The 15,562-nt window shown below is 49.4% G+C and overlaps 1 protein-coding gene across 3 annotated transcripts in view; it reads left to right on the forward strand.

Annotated features, from left to right (window-relative positions):
* The first annotated feature begins 4,049 nt into the window (after positions 1–4,049).
* The window catches only part of CD6 (CD6 molecule), a 38,358-nt gene continuing 26,845 nt past the window's right edge, over positions 4,050–15,562 (forward strand). For 2 of the 3 annotated variants that reach the window (XM_013044698.2, XM_045063152.1), the window contains exon 1: positions 4,050–4,308. In XM_013044698.2, coding sequence (XP_012900152.2) covers positions 4,248–4,308 — 61 coding nt within the window. In that variant the 5' untranslated portion in view covers positions 4,050–4,247. The remainder of the gene's footprint in view (positions 4,309–15,562) is intronic. The other variant, XM_004770379.3, reaches the window with a different exon arrangement.

The following is a 15,562-nucleotide window of genomic DNA, read 5'->3' on the forward strand; positions in this document are numbered from 1 at the left end:
TCATTTGCTATTGAGTTGTATGAATTCTTAACATATTATGGATATTAACCCAGATATATGATTTGCACATCTGTTCTCCCTTTCTGTAGATTTTTCTATCTCATTCCTGGAGCATAGTTAAAGTCGACTGTTTTCGTAGAACTTTGAGATGGTGTTCCATTGTCTTCCAGCTTCTATCTAAGATGAAAAAGTCAGCTGTAAGTCTACTTTGCAGTTCCTCTTTCCGGGGAGTAGCAATCTTGTTTCCACAAGTGACTGGTGTAGATCTATTTACTGATTGATGTGTGTATGAAAGCATTTTTATTCCTTTTTTAAAATTATTCCACCCCCCCAAAGTTTTATTGAGAGAGATTTCTTTTTATTTAACAAGGCGGAGTGGGGGAAGCTTCTGGGATCTGAGGGCTATGTATTTATTTCATCAGTTTGGGATTTGACCTACTCACCTTGTTCCATCCTCTGTGTCTCTTAACTTCTGCTTCATAGTCTTCTCTTAGACACTTCTTTGTCACTCTGTGTGGCATTCTGGGAGAGTTCTTCATACCTACTGTCCAGCTCACTAGTTTCTCTTCTACTATGTTAATCTGCTGCTTAATCTGTCCATGGGATTGCTAGTTTTGAAGATTATATTTTTCATTTGTAGAAGTATTTTTTTTCTAAATCTTCCTGGTCACTTAGTTCCTTATTTATAGTCTCTTGTTCCTTATCTGCAGCCTCAATTACCAACTTTATTTTTTTAAGCATATGAAACATCCTTATTTTATATTATGTATACTGTAAGTCCAGTAGCCAAAGTGTTTGATGGCCTGGATCTGTTACTTACTGCTTTGTGCAATTTTCACTTAAAATGCCTTGTTGTGATGGTTACTTTAATGTGTCAGTTTGATCTGTGGGGTGCCCAGATATCCGGTTAAACATTATTCTGGGTGTGTTTGTGAGGGGCTTTTGAAGTGAGATTAGCCTTGAATCAATAGGCTGGATAAAGCAGATTGCCCTCCCCACTGTGGATAAACTTTGTTCGTTGAAGGCCTGAATAGAATAAAAAGGAGTAAGAAAGAATTGTCTCTCTCTGCCTGTCTGCAGGTTAACACCTGTCTTCCCCTTGCCTTTCGACTTACACTCTGACTGGAACTTACCATTTGTTTTCCTGGTTCTCAGGCCTCTGGACCTATACTGAAATGATACCACCAACTCTCCTGTGTTTCCAGCTTGCCAAATGAGATCTTGGGACTTAATTTTCAAAATCACTTGAGACAATCCCTTATAATATATTTCATATGGGGTGTCCATGGGGGCTCAGTTGGTTGAGCATCTGACTCTTGGTTTTGGCTCAGGTCGTGATCTCATGGGTCATGGAACCAAGCCCTGTGTCAGACTCTGTGCTCAGTGGGGAGTCTGCTTGAAGATTCTCTCCCTCCACCTGCCTCCAACACACACACACACACACACACACACACACACACACACACACAAACACACACACACACAATCTCTCTTTCTCTCTCAAATAAATAAATCTTTTAAAAAAATTTTCACATAAATTCCATTAATTCTGTTTCTCTGGAAAACCCTGATTAATACACTTGTGTCCTGTATTTATTTATTTATTTACTTACTTATTTCTTCCTGTACATGTGAGCTTATATTCCTGGGAACTTTTCTGTGGGAATTCTTTGAGGCATAAGTTTAAGGTGAGTTACTTTACTTCATAAAGGATTTCTGCATTTATTTCTACAAAGTGCCCTGGGAACTGCTATCTGCTTTATTATTATTTTTGTTTTTTAGATTTTATTTATTTGACAGGGATAGACAGCAAGAGAGGAACACAAGCAGGGGGTACTGGGAGAGGGAGAAGCAGGCTTCCTACTGTGCAGGGCGACTGATGCAGGGCTTGATCCCACGACCCTGGGATCATGACCCAAGCCAAAGGCAGACAATGAATGAGCCACCCAGGCTCCCCATGCTATCTGCTTTAAACTATCCTGTTGTTCTCTGTGGTGGTGGTGGTGGTGTTTCTGGATCACAAGGGCTGTGAATTCCTTCTCAGACCCTGTTGCAGGTGGATTTGTGGTTAAGAGCATTTAGGGTTAGCATTTCTTTTTCTTCCACTCAGAGTCAATGCTGAACCAAGCACATTCTGTGTCTGATCCCTTTGAGAGTTTTTTTCTTTCTTCATTCATTCACTGTGGGTGTTGTTTTTCATTGTTTTGCTGTAGGAGATAGGCCTCTGATTTTGCTTTTCATTTGCTTGGCTATAGGTTTTGTCTCATTACACTGAAAACCTTGGCCACCTGCGATCAGCAGGCACCTCAGGGCAACCTCTGCTTCTGCTCTCAATGATCTCTTTGGATTTGTGCTTTCCTGTTATTTTAGGCTCTGATAATTATCATTACTTTCTTGCCACCTCAACTTTGCATTTCTAAAAAGTTTTACAAATATTTTTGTCCCCCCAACTCTTTTTTGTGTGTTTTGTATCAGGAGAACTTTCAGTATATGCTGCTTATCATATTGTCAGAAATGGAAGCCTAGCTATCCTCTCCAGCCCATTTAGCTGTGTTCTCTTACACTGACCTGTGGTTTGGTCACCTGGGTTTGTGAACTCCATGCTCCTTGAGGGCAGGGATACGGCCTCCTGTCTTCACCATCCACAGAGCCCATGCCAGAGTTCCCCACACCAAAGTCTCCCCTAAGCATCAGTTGAATGGAGGCGAACCCAGGGGATGGAGGTCCCCATGGGCGGCTTGTGCTACCAGTAACCTTCCACAAGAGGGCAGCCTCCACTGGTGCCAGAGTCTGGTTCACCCCACAAGTTCAAGGTAGAGGGGCTTAGCTCTCTGTGGCTCCCAAACCTGCAACATCAGATGGCCCCTTGGACTGGGACCCAGTGGAGAAATCCTTCCCATTCCACAGATGGGGAAATGAAGTCAAACGAGGAGGAAGCAAGTGTCAGGCCAGGACAGGTAAAGCTGAGATGAGGTCCTATAGGGAAGGGCCAGGACGGAACCAGTCTCCTCTGGACTCAGTTTCTTTGAGGGTCCTGCTTATACAACCAAACTAAGTTATATGTCCCTTCATTCACTCAGCAACATTCACACAGCATCTACAGTGTGCCTCACAGGGAGTACAGTGGTAAATTAAACATACTAGGGGCACCTGGGTGGCTCAGTCTGTTGAGCGAGCGTCCAACTCTTGGTTTTTGGCTCAAGTCATGATCTCAGGGTTGTAAGATCAAGCCCTGACTCGGGCTCCATGCTCAGTTCAGAGTCTGCTTGGGATTTTCTCCCTCTCCTTCTGCCTCTCCTCCCACTCATGCTCTTTCCCCCTCTTTAAAATAACAAATAAAACCTTAAAAAAATAAAAACCCACAGAGCATCCACGACAGACCAACCTAACAACTCAGCATTTACCCAGAAGTCTGGACTTTTGCTCCTGCTATTCCTTCTGGCCCTTCCAGAGGCCTTCCACCACCTCTGTCTGTTGAAACCCTGCTTGTCCTTCCTGGACCAGCCCCCATGCCTGAGGAACGAATACCCAGCCCAGTGCTCACCAATGGGGGGTCCTATAGTCTCCTGTGCCTTCTCAGGGGACACCTCCAGCCTGTAAGGAGATGGGGACCAACCATCTCTCAGATCTTCTCCACTTACAATTCTCTTAAGGGAATCTGAGGCTTTCTCTTCTCAAAAGTATAAGACCACACCCTCCTGCCCAGCCATTAATACACCCAAGGACTAAAGTTAAGTCTTGGGGTTTTATCCCAGAAGAGCTGGATTTCCAGGGACCGGGAGAGGCCTTGGGTCATGTGTCCACTCTTCCCACATGTATTGATTGAGCATCTACTATGAATCAGGTCTCCAGAAAGGAAGAATGCCCTCACTTCCCTTTTCCTTAGGAGACACTAGGAGGAAATGTGTGTGTGTATGTGTATGTGTGTGTCCTACTCTGTGACTCCTGGGCTCAGCCAGGCTGGGTGGGCTCACAGCAGAGGCAGCTGGGCTCTCCCTCTCAGCCCCTGTGATATCAGCCTGGCTTCCTGGAGACCAAAACCACAAGTAGAGCGCAGAGGCGTTAGAGACACTCACAGGCTGGGTTTGGTCGCATGCGTGCAAAGGAGTGCTCTCCGTCTTTCAGACAGAAAGTTATAAACAGGAGCAGCAAAGGTCCGAGTGGGTACGAGGAGCTCATAGCAGCCACGTTCCCCTCTGGACCCCAGGATGGCCCTTCCCGTGGGCAGGCACGCATAGCAGTCAGAGATGGCACCAGACATGTGGTTCTTCTCTGTGATCGTTGGATTGCTGACAGCAGCCCTCTCAGGTAGGACCCCTTTCCCACCCCTGCCACCCGTGCTGGAGGATCTGGGTCATGTCCTCTTGGCCCCCTTGCTGGTCATTTTCTCACTCACCTTTCTAGCCTTCTAGCCAAGACTGTCCCAGGGAGGCCCCAGCTCTGGCAATGGCGACTGGGACCTGGAGAGGATCCAGGAAACTCCCGGAGGGGCCAGGGCTCTGCCTGGACAGTGCTAGAAGACTCCCAGGCATGAGATGGTGTGGGCAGCAGAAGTGGTGTCTCCACAGAGGGCCCCAGGGTCTGAGGAGGGAGACGCCTCCCACCATAGATTTGGGAACTCCCCAGCCCTATTTCTTGGCAACTCTCAGGAGGGAGCAGACTGCCTTTCAGAGAAGTAGGACCACTGGGGATTGTATTTTCAACCCCGAAGCTGAGGTTCTCGATTCACTAGGCTTCTACATTCACAGAAGAACTGTCCAGAAACACAACTCAGGGAAGCCAACGGACATTAAAGACAGCCGATGGCTCCAGTGCAGCCAGAGTAGGGGTAGTTTAGGGCAAAAATGAACAGGATAGCTCTTCCTCCCCCATCCTGAGCTCCTCTTGGGTGCAATCTGGGCTCCTCCTTTGCAATCTGGGCTGGGACATCAGGTGGCCAGAAAGTTCAGGGGCTGGCTGTGCTCATCAGAGGACATTGGCCTCTGTGGGGTCCAGTCTGGCAGGAACTGAGCAGGGGCCCATCCTGCCTCTGTTAGAAGCTTGCATTTTGGGGATGGGGGGAATGCATGGAAACAATTCTGGACCCAAGAGTCTGGGCCCACCTGGCAGTGGAGATACCAAGTGTTTTCACTTTGCTTTCAGAAGGAGACCCAGAGAGTCCCCATCAGGCGGGGCACCCAAGTCGACTAGAAGAATGGGGAGAACTGGGGAGATTTTTAGGGTGCGGGCAGCTCTTCTCTCCACCCCTATCTAGAGGCATGAGCTCCTGACCCGACACTCGTTCGGAGAAAGCCATTTCACTGTGGGAGCGGGAACATGTGAGCCTTCGGCTCCATGTGGGGTGGCTTGGCTTTGGCTCTGCCAAGAGCACCTGGAACCCAACCATCTTCTGCCCCGAGCTAAGACAGACAGATGGTCAGAGGGGCGTCCCTCCTTCCCCACCTCCATCACTGCCACCCTCTGTCCTTTTCTATGAGCCCCAGCCGCCAGCCTCGGCTCAGAATGAAGTCTGGGACATAGGGGTCTGCTGCCAGAGCCCCGGGGAACTGGCCTGGAGTGGTGCCTGACAGCAAGTGGGAACCCAGGGCCCCCGCAGAGCTCAGGAGGGCGAGACGAAGGGTCTCCTGGAGCCGCGGTCCCTAACCCCCAGTCCTTTTCATTCCTTCCTCACACTCCTGCCTGGCCCACCCCACTCCCTGGACGGACATTTACTTCATGTTTCTGAAACTATGTTTATAGTCAATGGCCTTCCTTATTACTAACAAGTGTTGAGAGGAAACTTCATGTCACTATTGTAAGTGGAAAACTGACATCATATGTCCTAAGTAAGAGGTGAAGGTAAACATAAAAATAAATGAGGATGGAAACCGATTTCTAGTACGTGCTAGCAAAAAGTTAAAAGGATGCAAAGGCCCTGAAGCCGACACCTGAGCTCCCTGTTGAAGGGGACATGGAGGATGGCGATAGAGATACCCTGTCCCCAAACTGTCATTTTCTTCTTGACTTTCCAGGGGGACTGATAGCATTCGGAGCAGGGAGGAGCCTCCCTACCATGAGATTTCATTGCACTAAATGCTGCTTCTTTAAAGCCTCTGAAGGGTCCCCAGCGGTGTGTGTCTCCTGCTGGGAACTACAGCCTGGCAGGAAGGGCCGGGAAGGCAGGACCGTGCGCTCCAGAGCCCGGGGAATGAGGCAGGGAAGGCCAGGGCGGGCCGCTGTTGGGAGGCCGCTCCTCCCGCCTGCCCGGGCGGTCCTTCCCCTCCACCCAGGTCCAACAGGCTCCCAACCCCAACGGAACCCAGCCCTCGGCGGGCAAGGTGGACCCCAGATCTGCTTGTGGGGTTCCTCCTGGCGAAATCAGTGTGCTGGGCAGATCAGGTTGCCTAAAGGAAGCAAGGGCTTCCCAGGAGAGAAAAAAAAGGAAAGAAAAACAACAGAGAAGAGGGAGGAAAGGGAGCTGGGAGAAGGAGAGAGACTCTGTGTGACCCCGAGAGCTGTGGGCCCTGGGCAGGTTATCCTGGACCTCGGGGCCCTGGCAGACCCGGTCATGGCCTCTCCTCGCCTGCTCTCCTTTGCAGTCCCAGTGCCAGGCTCCACCCAGGGCCTCACGACAGCTATTTCTTGGGCCAGGCTGGCCTGGATTCTGGGCTCGGGTGTGTGCTGACTGATGAATGATGCGGGGTTGGGGGGACCACACTGTCTCATTCTGCTGGTGCTCCCTAGAGGCCTGGGTCCAGGACCAGTTGGTCCCCCTACCCTCCAGGTGTGTGCATCCATTTCCTGATCAGCCAACTGGGGACAAAGAGGCCGAGAGAACAGACGTGAAGCCCTTGGTTGGGTAGGACAGGGTGGAGTCAGGAGACCGGGGCATTGCCTGGGCCTGGCCTCTAATTCACCACGCGTTCTTCTCTGATCTGGTTTTTCTACCAGTGAAATGGGTTGCTTGGGGCAGAAAACATCTAAGGGCTCATCAGATCTGACATTCTGTGTGTGAAATAGTAACAAATAACCAGACCTTTCTTCTGAGGGCCATGCTGAGGTTGGTGACTATAATTCCATCTGAACCGTGGTTGGTGAGGTCCTGGGGGGCCGATGTTGGGCACTAAGAAGGCCATTTGTGACTACTTTAAAAGTTTCTTGAACAATCAAATTTTTAAAAATCTGGCTTTTTCCTTCACTTGTAAATTCACAATCCGAAACTCATTTTTATTTATAAGTCCAGTAATTTTTAACAGTGACTCTCAGGGAGCCTTTGATTAATATTTCAGCAGATCAGTTCGAACGGAATAAGCGTCCTTAAATAATAAATACTGCTCACAAAGGCAGCTAATTAAGTGCCCTTAGATCTGTGATATCCCGTACAGCGACCAACAGATTAGGCATTTGAAACACGGTAGTCCGACTGAACAAGGGTTGGGAAGGTGACATACAGAGCAGATTTTGAAGCTGTGTTCAAAAAAAGAACATCAAGTGTGTCATTAATAACTTATATATGCATTACGTGTTGAAACGGTATTTTGCATAGGTTGCGTTAAACACATTTTATTATTAAAATTCAGTTTGCCTTCTCCTTTTTGACTTGTAAAAAACATGGCCACTAGAAAATTGTAAATGACCTATGTGGCTTGTGGTTATGTTTCCACTGGCAAGCACTGCCTTAGATTGTCTGAACTGCATTTGCAAATTTAATTAATCTGATTCTCCTATAAATGCTGCAAATACCTCCAAGAAACAAGCCTTTTCTAAGGATTTCAGGGAATACTTTCCGATCTAAAAAACTGACGTTTAAATGGAGGGAATATTAAGTTCTCTTAAGTGTTCTAATGTTTACAGACATTGCCAAATTTTCTTAAATTTTTAAATTAAAATTTCAACCGAGGTCAATTACTCGGTCACACACATGAGAAATGCCAGCAGCCAAGTGTTGGTAAACATCACCGATCCAGGGATCCACGCAATTGATCTGACACTGAGCATGAATGTGTAATTACTAGGGGGTTTTATGTACTTCCACCACCTTTATTTTTAAAATCAAATCTTCTTAGGCTTCAAAGCCACTTACCATGGAGAAAAGGATTGTCCATAGCCATTAACTTGGCTGATTGCCAGCCAATGGGAGTGTCTCTATCACTGTGGACTGCTGTGAGGTCAGCTTTTTTATTGTTTTGCCCTAATGTAAGAAATAATTCCCATGTGCAGTTGACGGGTGTGCCCAGTGCTTCTGGATAGCCTCTGCCCTCAGCTCGGGCTGGTCCCTCAACCCATGACCTCTGGACCCAAGTTCTACAGACCTAATTGTCCAACTCAAGGGGCGTGACCACTTCATTGGGTTAAATGAAACAAATGTGTTTATGATTCTTTTCTTCTACCCTTTCACTACTTTCCCTGCTGGCAAGACTGCAACGGACAGATGTGTAAATAATGTCTGACCGGCGTTTGTATATTTCTTCCTGCTCAGTCTGGATCTCTGGTCCCTCGCCAGTGACCGGCGGGGGCATTAGTTTGGCGGTCACCACCGTGGTGATTTGACGAGGCAGCTCCTGGGCTACGGTGGGTTATTACAGAGGGATCTAGAGCGAGTAAGAAACACTGTCCACAGTTTCCTTTGTATTGATCGAGGACTGACTACTGACTACTTTAAAAGTAGTAGTTTCCTTTGTATTGATGGAGGCCCACTCTGAGCCAGCCTCACTTTCTGATAGGAAACCTCAGGAATTAAATTAGGTCCCCAGCTGTTGGATTTCAAGACTGAAGCATCAGTTGTTTCCTTGGAGACAGGGAGGGATTCAGCTAACCGAGGCTGTGGGGCAGGGGCTTGAAAGAAAAGACCAGGCTTCCTCGACAGCCATGAAACCATCAACCACCACCCATGCCATGCTCAGCCCTGCACTGGGTCTGGAGTCCCCAGGCCCACCTCCTGTCTGCTCACCGTGTCCCCCAGACCCTCCATCACACCCTTGGCATAGCTCCCACCTACCAACCCCGACCCTCCGGGGCCAGGGCAACCAGAGCTACTAAGGGCAGCACTTCTTGGGGGCCCTCATTCCTGCCCCTCCCCAGTATTTTCGAAATCTGCCATCTATCTGACTATTGACTTAATATTCTCAATGGTTTTTTTAAAGTGTAAATACGTTCATTTTTAGAGAAAACGTCATGTTGCTCCCTTAAAGATAAAGCCATTGTACATCACCTTCATGGTAGTAATGGTGAAAATAAATGTCATGGAAACAGAACAATGTCACTAAATTCAGACGTGTGGCTGCTTTCCCTTTGCTCAGACGGGAGGGGTTCTTGATGTCAGGCATTACGGACAAGTGCCCTGGGAGATTTTCTCCTCCAAATACTCAGAACGACTGAAAAGGAAATACAGGGCATAACTTCCTTCATGTTGCTAATGTAAGACCAGGTCAGCAACCCCCTAAACCTTTTCTCAAACCTTTGTGCGTGTGCCTCACACCTTGGAAACACGGATCCAGAGAAAGGACAATGGGGCTAGACAGTCTGTTCCCCTTACCGGACACAGCCCTGGGAAGCCTTCTGTTCACCTTCCCAGGGCACAACACCCTGGACACGGGGGCCCCATATCAGGCTGTCCCCAGACCCCCTAGGCAGCCCCTGGATTCCTGGTGAGCCTTGAAGTCAGGGAGGGTGCCCAGACTCACGTCCCCCAATTCAGCTCTGGGAACTGAGCCCCTGTAGCATGGGGAGAAAGAACCTGGAGGACAGGTGAGGTGGGGGTGGCTTCTTAGAACTCACTCTCACTCTCGATTGCTGGGTAATCTTGGGCAGGCTCATTCCTTTCCTTTCTCTGGCCCTGCTTTCTTCATTGAACACTAAAGACCCAGCCGAAAAATCCTTGTACTCTGTGTCTGTTCCATAAGGTTTTTACCATTTATGGGCAGGGCTTTGGAGATCCGGCTGTTAGAAACCAGTCCGTGGGGCTGTCTGGGTGGCTCAGTTGGTTAAGCATCTGCCTTCTGCTCAGGTCATGGTCTCTGGGTCTTGAGATGGAGCCACACATCTTCCTGCTCCTCGGGGAGTCTATGTCTCTCTCTCTCTTCCTCTGTGACTCCCCTCTGCTCATTCTCTTTCTCTCAAATAAATAAAATCTTTTAAAAAGGAAGGAAGGAAGGAAGGAACCAACCAGCCCGTTTTGGCACAACATGGTAACCCCAACCTGCATTTGCCACATGAAGTCAGGGAACCTGGCATCCATCAGATTTGGGTTCTCAGTCCCAGCTCTGTGTGACCCAGGGGTGATTTTTAGCTTCTGTCTGCCTGCCTGCTGCAGCTAAACACACCCACCTCGGGGCACTTGGGGGCTCAATTAGTTAAAATCTGCCTTCAGCTTGGGTCATGATCTCAGGGTCCTGGGATCAAGCCCCGCGTGGGTCTCCCTGCTCAGTGGAAATTCTGCTTCTCCCTCTCCATGGTATGAAAGTTAATTTAGATAATGCGTCGGAAAGTGCCCAAACATAGCAGGGCTTTAAAATGTTAGCTTATAAATGCTACAGACCAAGGAAAAGGCTCTTGCGTGTGTGAATACAGGATTTAGTGGTTAACACGCAGTTTGCACGGCAAGCTCATTTACCCACATCACAACCCCATGTATAGATGAGGAAAGGAGGGGCTCTCAGGGCTGAGAGACTGGCCCAAAAGTCTGTAGCTAGTGTCAGGACTTCAGCTTACGTGTCCCGTGTCCCGACTAGCAGCTCTGAGTCTTTCCTAACAAGGAGTGGCCTGGCTTGTCTCGGGGCTGGCTGCCCTGGGGGCTCCATGCAAATATGAGGCACCTCCTCCAGCTGCTATGGCCCCCTGCTTGCAGCCGGAGGGGCCTCTGAGGTCCCCTGGAAGGCTTCTTGGGGACAAAGGGGGTCAAACAGGGCTGTTCTTACCAAGGCCCAGCCCTCACAGGGTCTGCTGGGCACCTACCCTGCCTACCTGGGCCAGAAATGAACGAGACCATAGCTAGAGAGGCGCTATGAGCCCCGGGAAAGCCTGCCCGGCAGGAAGCGCCATCTAGGTCCATTTATTGAGCACCTGCTGTATGCCAGGCCCCATTCGACAGTGAGATGTGAGATATGAAGGTTTGCCCTTGAACACTTGAAGTGTCGTGAGGAAGACGATAAAACACCCAAGGGTCAGCCTGGGATAGGTAACGGCGACAGGTACAATCCAATGACAGCTACAAGCACCACCCACTGCAGGGGACTCTCCGTTCTCTGAGCAGCAGCTAAGCTGAGCCCGTCCCGCCCTGACATTGGGACAATCACCCCCATTTTACAGGTGGGACAACTAAGGCTCAGATATTTATGTATTTTGTCCCAGGCTGGTGGCTGATGTGGAGCTTAAATCCAGGTCCGTAGGTCTCCAAAACCCACATTGTCCATCACGGGGCTATAGTGCCTTCAGGGGCTGGGGGTCCGAGGAGGGAGAGCTCAGGCCTCCTGGAGACACAGGGTGACCTCCCAGACAGGGACACGGATGTCTCAGGGGGCTAGACAGATAGAGAAGGACGGCACAAAGACGGTTAGAAATGAGAGCGCACAGAAACTGCTGGGGTCTGAGTGGACGTGTATCGGTTAGTTAGCTGTGTTTCATCAACACGAACTTCCTGGTTTGGGTCATTTACTCTAGTTAGTTACCTAATATGTCACTCTCCGGCGAGGCCGGCCCATAGGTACACAGGCCTTCTCTGTGCTGTTTTGCAGCTTCTTGGGAGTCCAGTTCAAGAGGGGAGAAAAGCATTCCAGGCAGAAGGGCTGATTTGAGTAGAAGCCTGGAGGTTCAACAGGCAATGGAAAAGCGGAACTGAGGCTGGCTGTAGGGAGGGGTTGACCGGCCCGCCCCGCTGGTCCCGTACGGCCTGTTTTCTTCCTCCTGACTCACCCGCACTGCTGTGTGAGGAAGCTTCGCAGAGCTAATACTCGTGAGAATGCCAAGCACAGTGACCGGCACATAGAAATTACACACATAAACCATACCTTTCAAGAGGTTTGCTGGGCGATCATAGGGGTAACGGCCTCCTGGGCCACACTCTGTAAATTCATAAGTATCTCTTCATGCAGCCTTATGACATGTGAGTCGTTACCTCCATTTTATTGAGGGAGTCACGGAGGCCCAGAGAGGTGAAGTGACTTTTCCTAGATCACACAGCTAATAGATACCCAGCTGGTAGGTGGTTAATCGGACCTTATGACTCCTAATCTATGTTCTTTCCCAGCCCTGGAAAATAGGCAGGGTTTGGGCCATGGACCCCATCCACCTTAAGATTTCTCAGGAAAGTTCTCTGCATTCTCTGGAGGCTTTCCTCTCACCCACTGCGCGCTGGGCTGTCATGGAACCGGGATAAAAACAAACAAACGAACAAAAAACCATGAAGCTACTCTTGAGTCAGAAATCACTTCCTGGATGAATAGCCTCTCTGAGCCTCAGTTTCCCCAGCTGTAAAACAAGGTTGATGGAAACCTCCAGAACCAGGTCTGAGATGAGGCTCCATGAGACATTGGCCATGAGGTAATTGGGGGGAAATCTGGGGCTCCTTGGGGGTATTGAAAAGTCCCACAGCCATAACTGCTGATGGGCCTGGGGCCACGGTAAGAGCTCATGGGGACAGCAGAGAAAGACGAGAGGGAAGCCCCAGTTTCCGCCCACCATTTTGTAGATTTCTGTGGCCTGAATGCCTTCTGCCAGAAAATGGCCGCCAAGGGAGCCTCCGAGAGGAGGCCGGCCTCAGGAGGGAGGCACCATGGAGGGGCTGCGAGAGCCCTGGGGAGACACAGACTGGGATCCCATTATAGGAAAGTGACCCCCTGGCTTTTCCCTGGCCTCCACCTGTGTTAGGAGGTGGTAGGGCACATTAGGAGGTCCACCCTGTGTTCCAGGCTTCCCCCAACCACTCCATCATAGCCAAGCTGGTCTGGGCTCTCCCGGCAATCCTGGCAGATGCCCAGGGCGCCTATGCTGGGGGCCACAGGCTGTGTGGACAAGGAGCTTCCACATGTCTTGGGGGTCTCACCTGAGCACCCCACCTCTAATTTGGAAGTTACCTGCGGACCCCTGAGCGAGGCAGGACACAGAGAAGTCACCCTGTCCTCACAGCTCTGCACAAAGCCTAGCACAGCTTTAGCCTTTATAGAAGCACTAACCGGTGCTCAGAGAGCTCCAGCCCTGTCAGAAGTGGGACCAGAGTCACGTTCTGGTCACGGCCCACCCTCCCACCACCCCACTGCCTCTTTCTAAATGGAGCTTAGGGGAAGGATTTTATCCATGCTTTAGTATGAATTTTGGTAGCGTGCTTACCTTGCCTGGGAGGAGTGCACGGGAGCTGGGCTGGGCTGGGCCGGGGGCAGAGGTGGGAAACCATGACCCGGACGGGAAGGAAGTCCATCCCCCACTCTGCGCCCGGAGATTCACTTTCCCCTCCTTCCATCGGCTGAACTAAAGTAAAGGCACTCTCCAAACGAATTAAACTCCTTGGAGAAATGTGCCACACTCTCCAGACAGGATGCTAGAAATATCATGACAGTATCTGTGTTGGAAGAAACCCCAGAAGGCTGCCAGTCATCGACTCCTTTTTGTCAGAGGAGAAAACCAAGGTGCAGAGTGTGGGGTTGGTGGTGGTGGTGGGGGGGAAGTGGGGATGACCCACCCAAGGTCACAGAGCCAGAGCTGGGGTGGGCAGCCTGGTGGGCAGGGGCGGTTTGGGTGGGAGGGGGTTCCTGTGCTCTTGCTGCCTCGGGCTGTGGTCCACTATGGTCTGAGGCGAGCACAGGTGACCTGGGCTCTGAGATGTCAGCTCGGTGAGGCGAGGAGCTGGCTTCCTACACCCACTCTTCCTGCACACCTCGATGGCAACCCGTTCTCAGCCTCTGTCTTCTTTTTCTCTCTGTTTTTTTTTTCTCCCCAACATTTTATTTCAAAATAATTTCAGACCAGCTGAGAAGTTGCAACTTCCATATGCTCGTCACTCAGATTCCCCAACTGTTAACATTTTACCACAATTGCTTTACATTTTCTCAGCCTACCCGTTTTTTGGGTCTGTCTGTCTCTTACTCTTGGCCTGAATTCTTTGGGAGTAGGTTGTAGACATAAGGCCCCTTTCTCCTAAATACTTCCATCTGTCTTTTTTTTTTTTTTTTAAAAGGACAGTCTCTCATCTAACTGCAATACACATGTCAAAATAGGGTAGTTGACATCAATACAATATTAATAGATAATCCACAGACCTTTTTCAGATTTTTCCAATTGTCCCAATAATGACCATCGAGGCAAAAGAAAATTCTAGTTGGTGTACCATGCTTTATTCTTGTCTTTATTTTCCTTTAACCTAGACCATTTTCTAGGATTTTCTTTCTCTTTCATGACATTGATCCTTTTAAAGAGTATAGACCAGTTACTCCTTTTTTTTTTTTTTTTAAGATTTTATACATTTATTTGAGAGAGAGTATACATGCGGGGGTAGGGGGTGGGGAAGCAGAGGGAGAAGCAGACTCCCTGCTGAGCAGGAAGCCAAACACAGGGCTGGATCCCAGGACCCTGGGATCATGATCTGAACCAAAGGCAGAAGCTTAATGACTGAGCCACCCAGGCGCCCCTAATAGTCCAGTTAATCTGTGTAATATCCCTAGTCATATTTGGTTTGATGGCTCCTCATGATTAGTCATGCCTCCTGTGGCAGGAATAGCACAGACATGCTCAGTGTTCTTCTTCTCAGTGCGCTGTATCAAGAGGCACGCCGAATCAGCCTGTCCCATCTTGGTGTTCTAATTTTGAGTGCTTGGCTAAGAAGATGTCTGCTAGGTCAAGCTACTCTTTTCTCCTTTGTAACACATATGTATCTTGTGGGCACATTCTTTGGGACTATGTAAAAATTTTAGCCCCCCTGCAGACTTTTACCCACTAGTTGTAACATGATGGGTGATTCTGGCCTGAGCTGGTTATTATCACCACCATTTCTGGATGGTGATGTTAGATCTCCATCACTCCTAATACAAGTTTAGTCGCTGACTTGGCTTGCTTTGCTGATTCAGGAGTAGGCGCCAACTGGCTCAGTGCTTGGAAGGCTGGAGCTGATGAGGCCCCTCGGGTTGAGCCTCTAGCGGCCGCCATCTTGCCCGGCCTCAGACACTGGAGTTTGGTTCACTCCTCTCTGCTCCCAGGGCCACTTCTCTCCCCACCTACAATTCCTGCCATTGATTTGTTGAGCTCCAGCTCCATGTGGGGCAGCATTTTTCAGCCACTAAAGATACAGGACAAAGCCTCAGACTTCAAGGAGCTTCTATTCTAGTGGGGAAAATAGAGAAATGAGCAAGCATGTTTTAAACCAGTATCATATCGGGGGCACCTGGGTGGCTCAGTGGGTTAAAGCCTCTGACTTCGGCTCAGGTCATGATCCCAGGGTCCTGGGATTGAGCCCTGCATTGGGCTCTCTGCTTAGCGGGGAGCCTGCTTCCCCCTCTGCCTGCCTTTCTGCCTACTTGAGATCTCTCTCTCTCTCTCTCTGTCAAATAAGTAAATAAAATCTTTTAAAAAATAGTATCATATTAGAGAGATATATGCA

Source organism: Mustela putorius, unplaced genomic scaffold, assembly GCF_011764305.1.
Source record: "Mustela putorius furo isolate JIRA1106 unplaced genomic scaffold, ASM1176430v1.1 tig00000127_pilon_pilon_pilon, whole genome shotgun sequence".
Taxonomy (NCBI): Eukaryota; Metazoa; Chordata; class Mammalia; order Carnivora; family Mustelidae; genus Mustela; species Mustela putorius.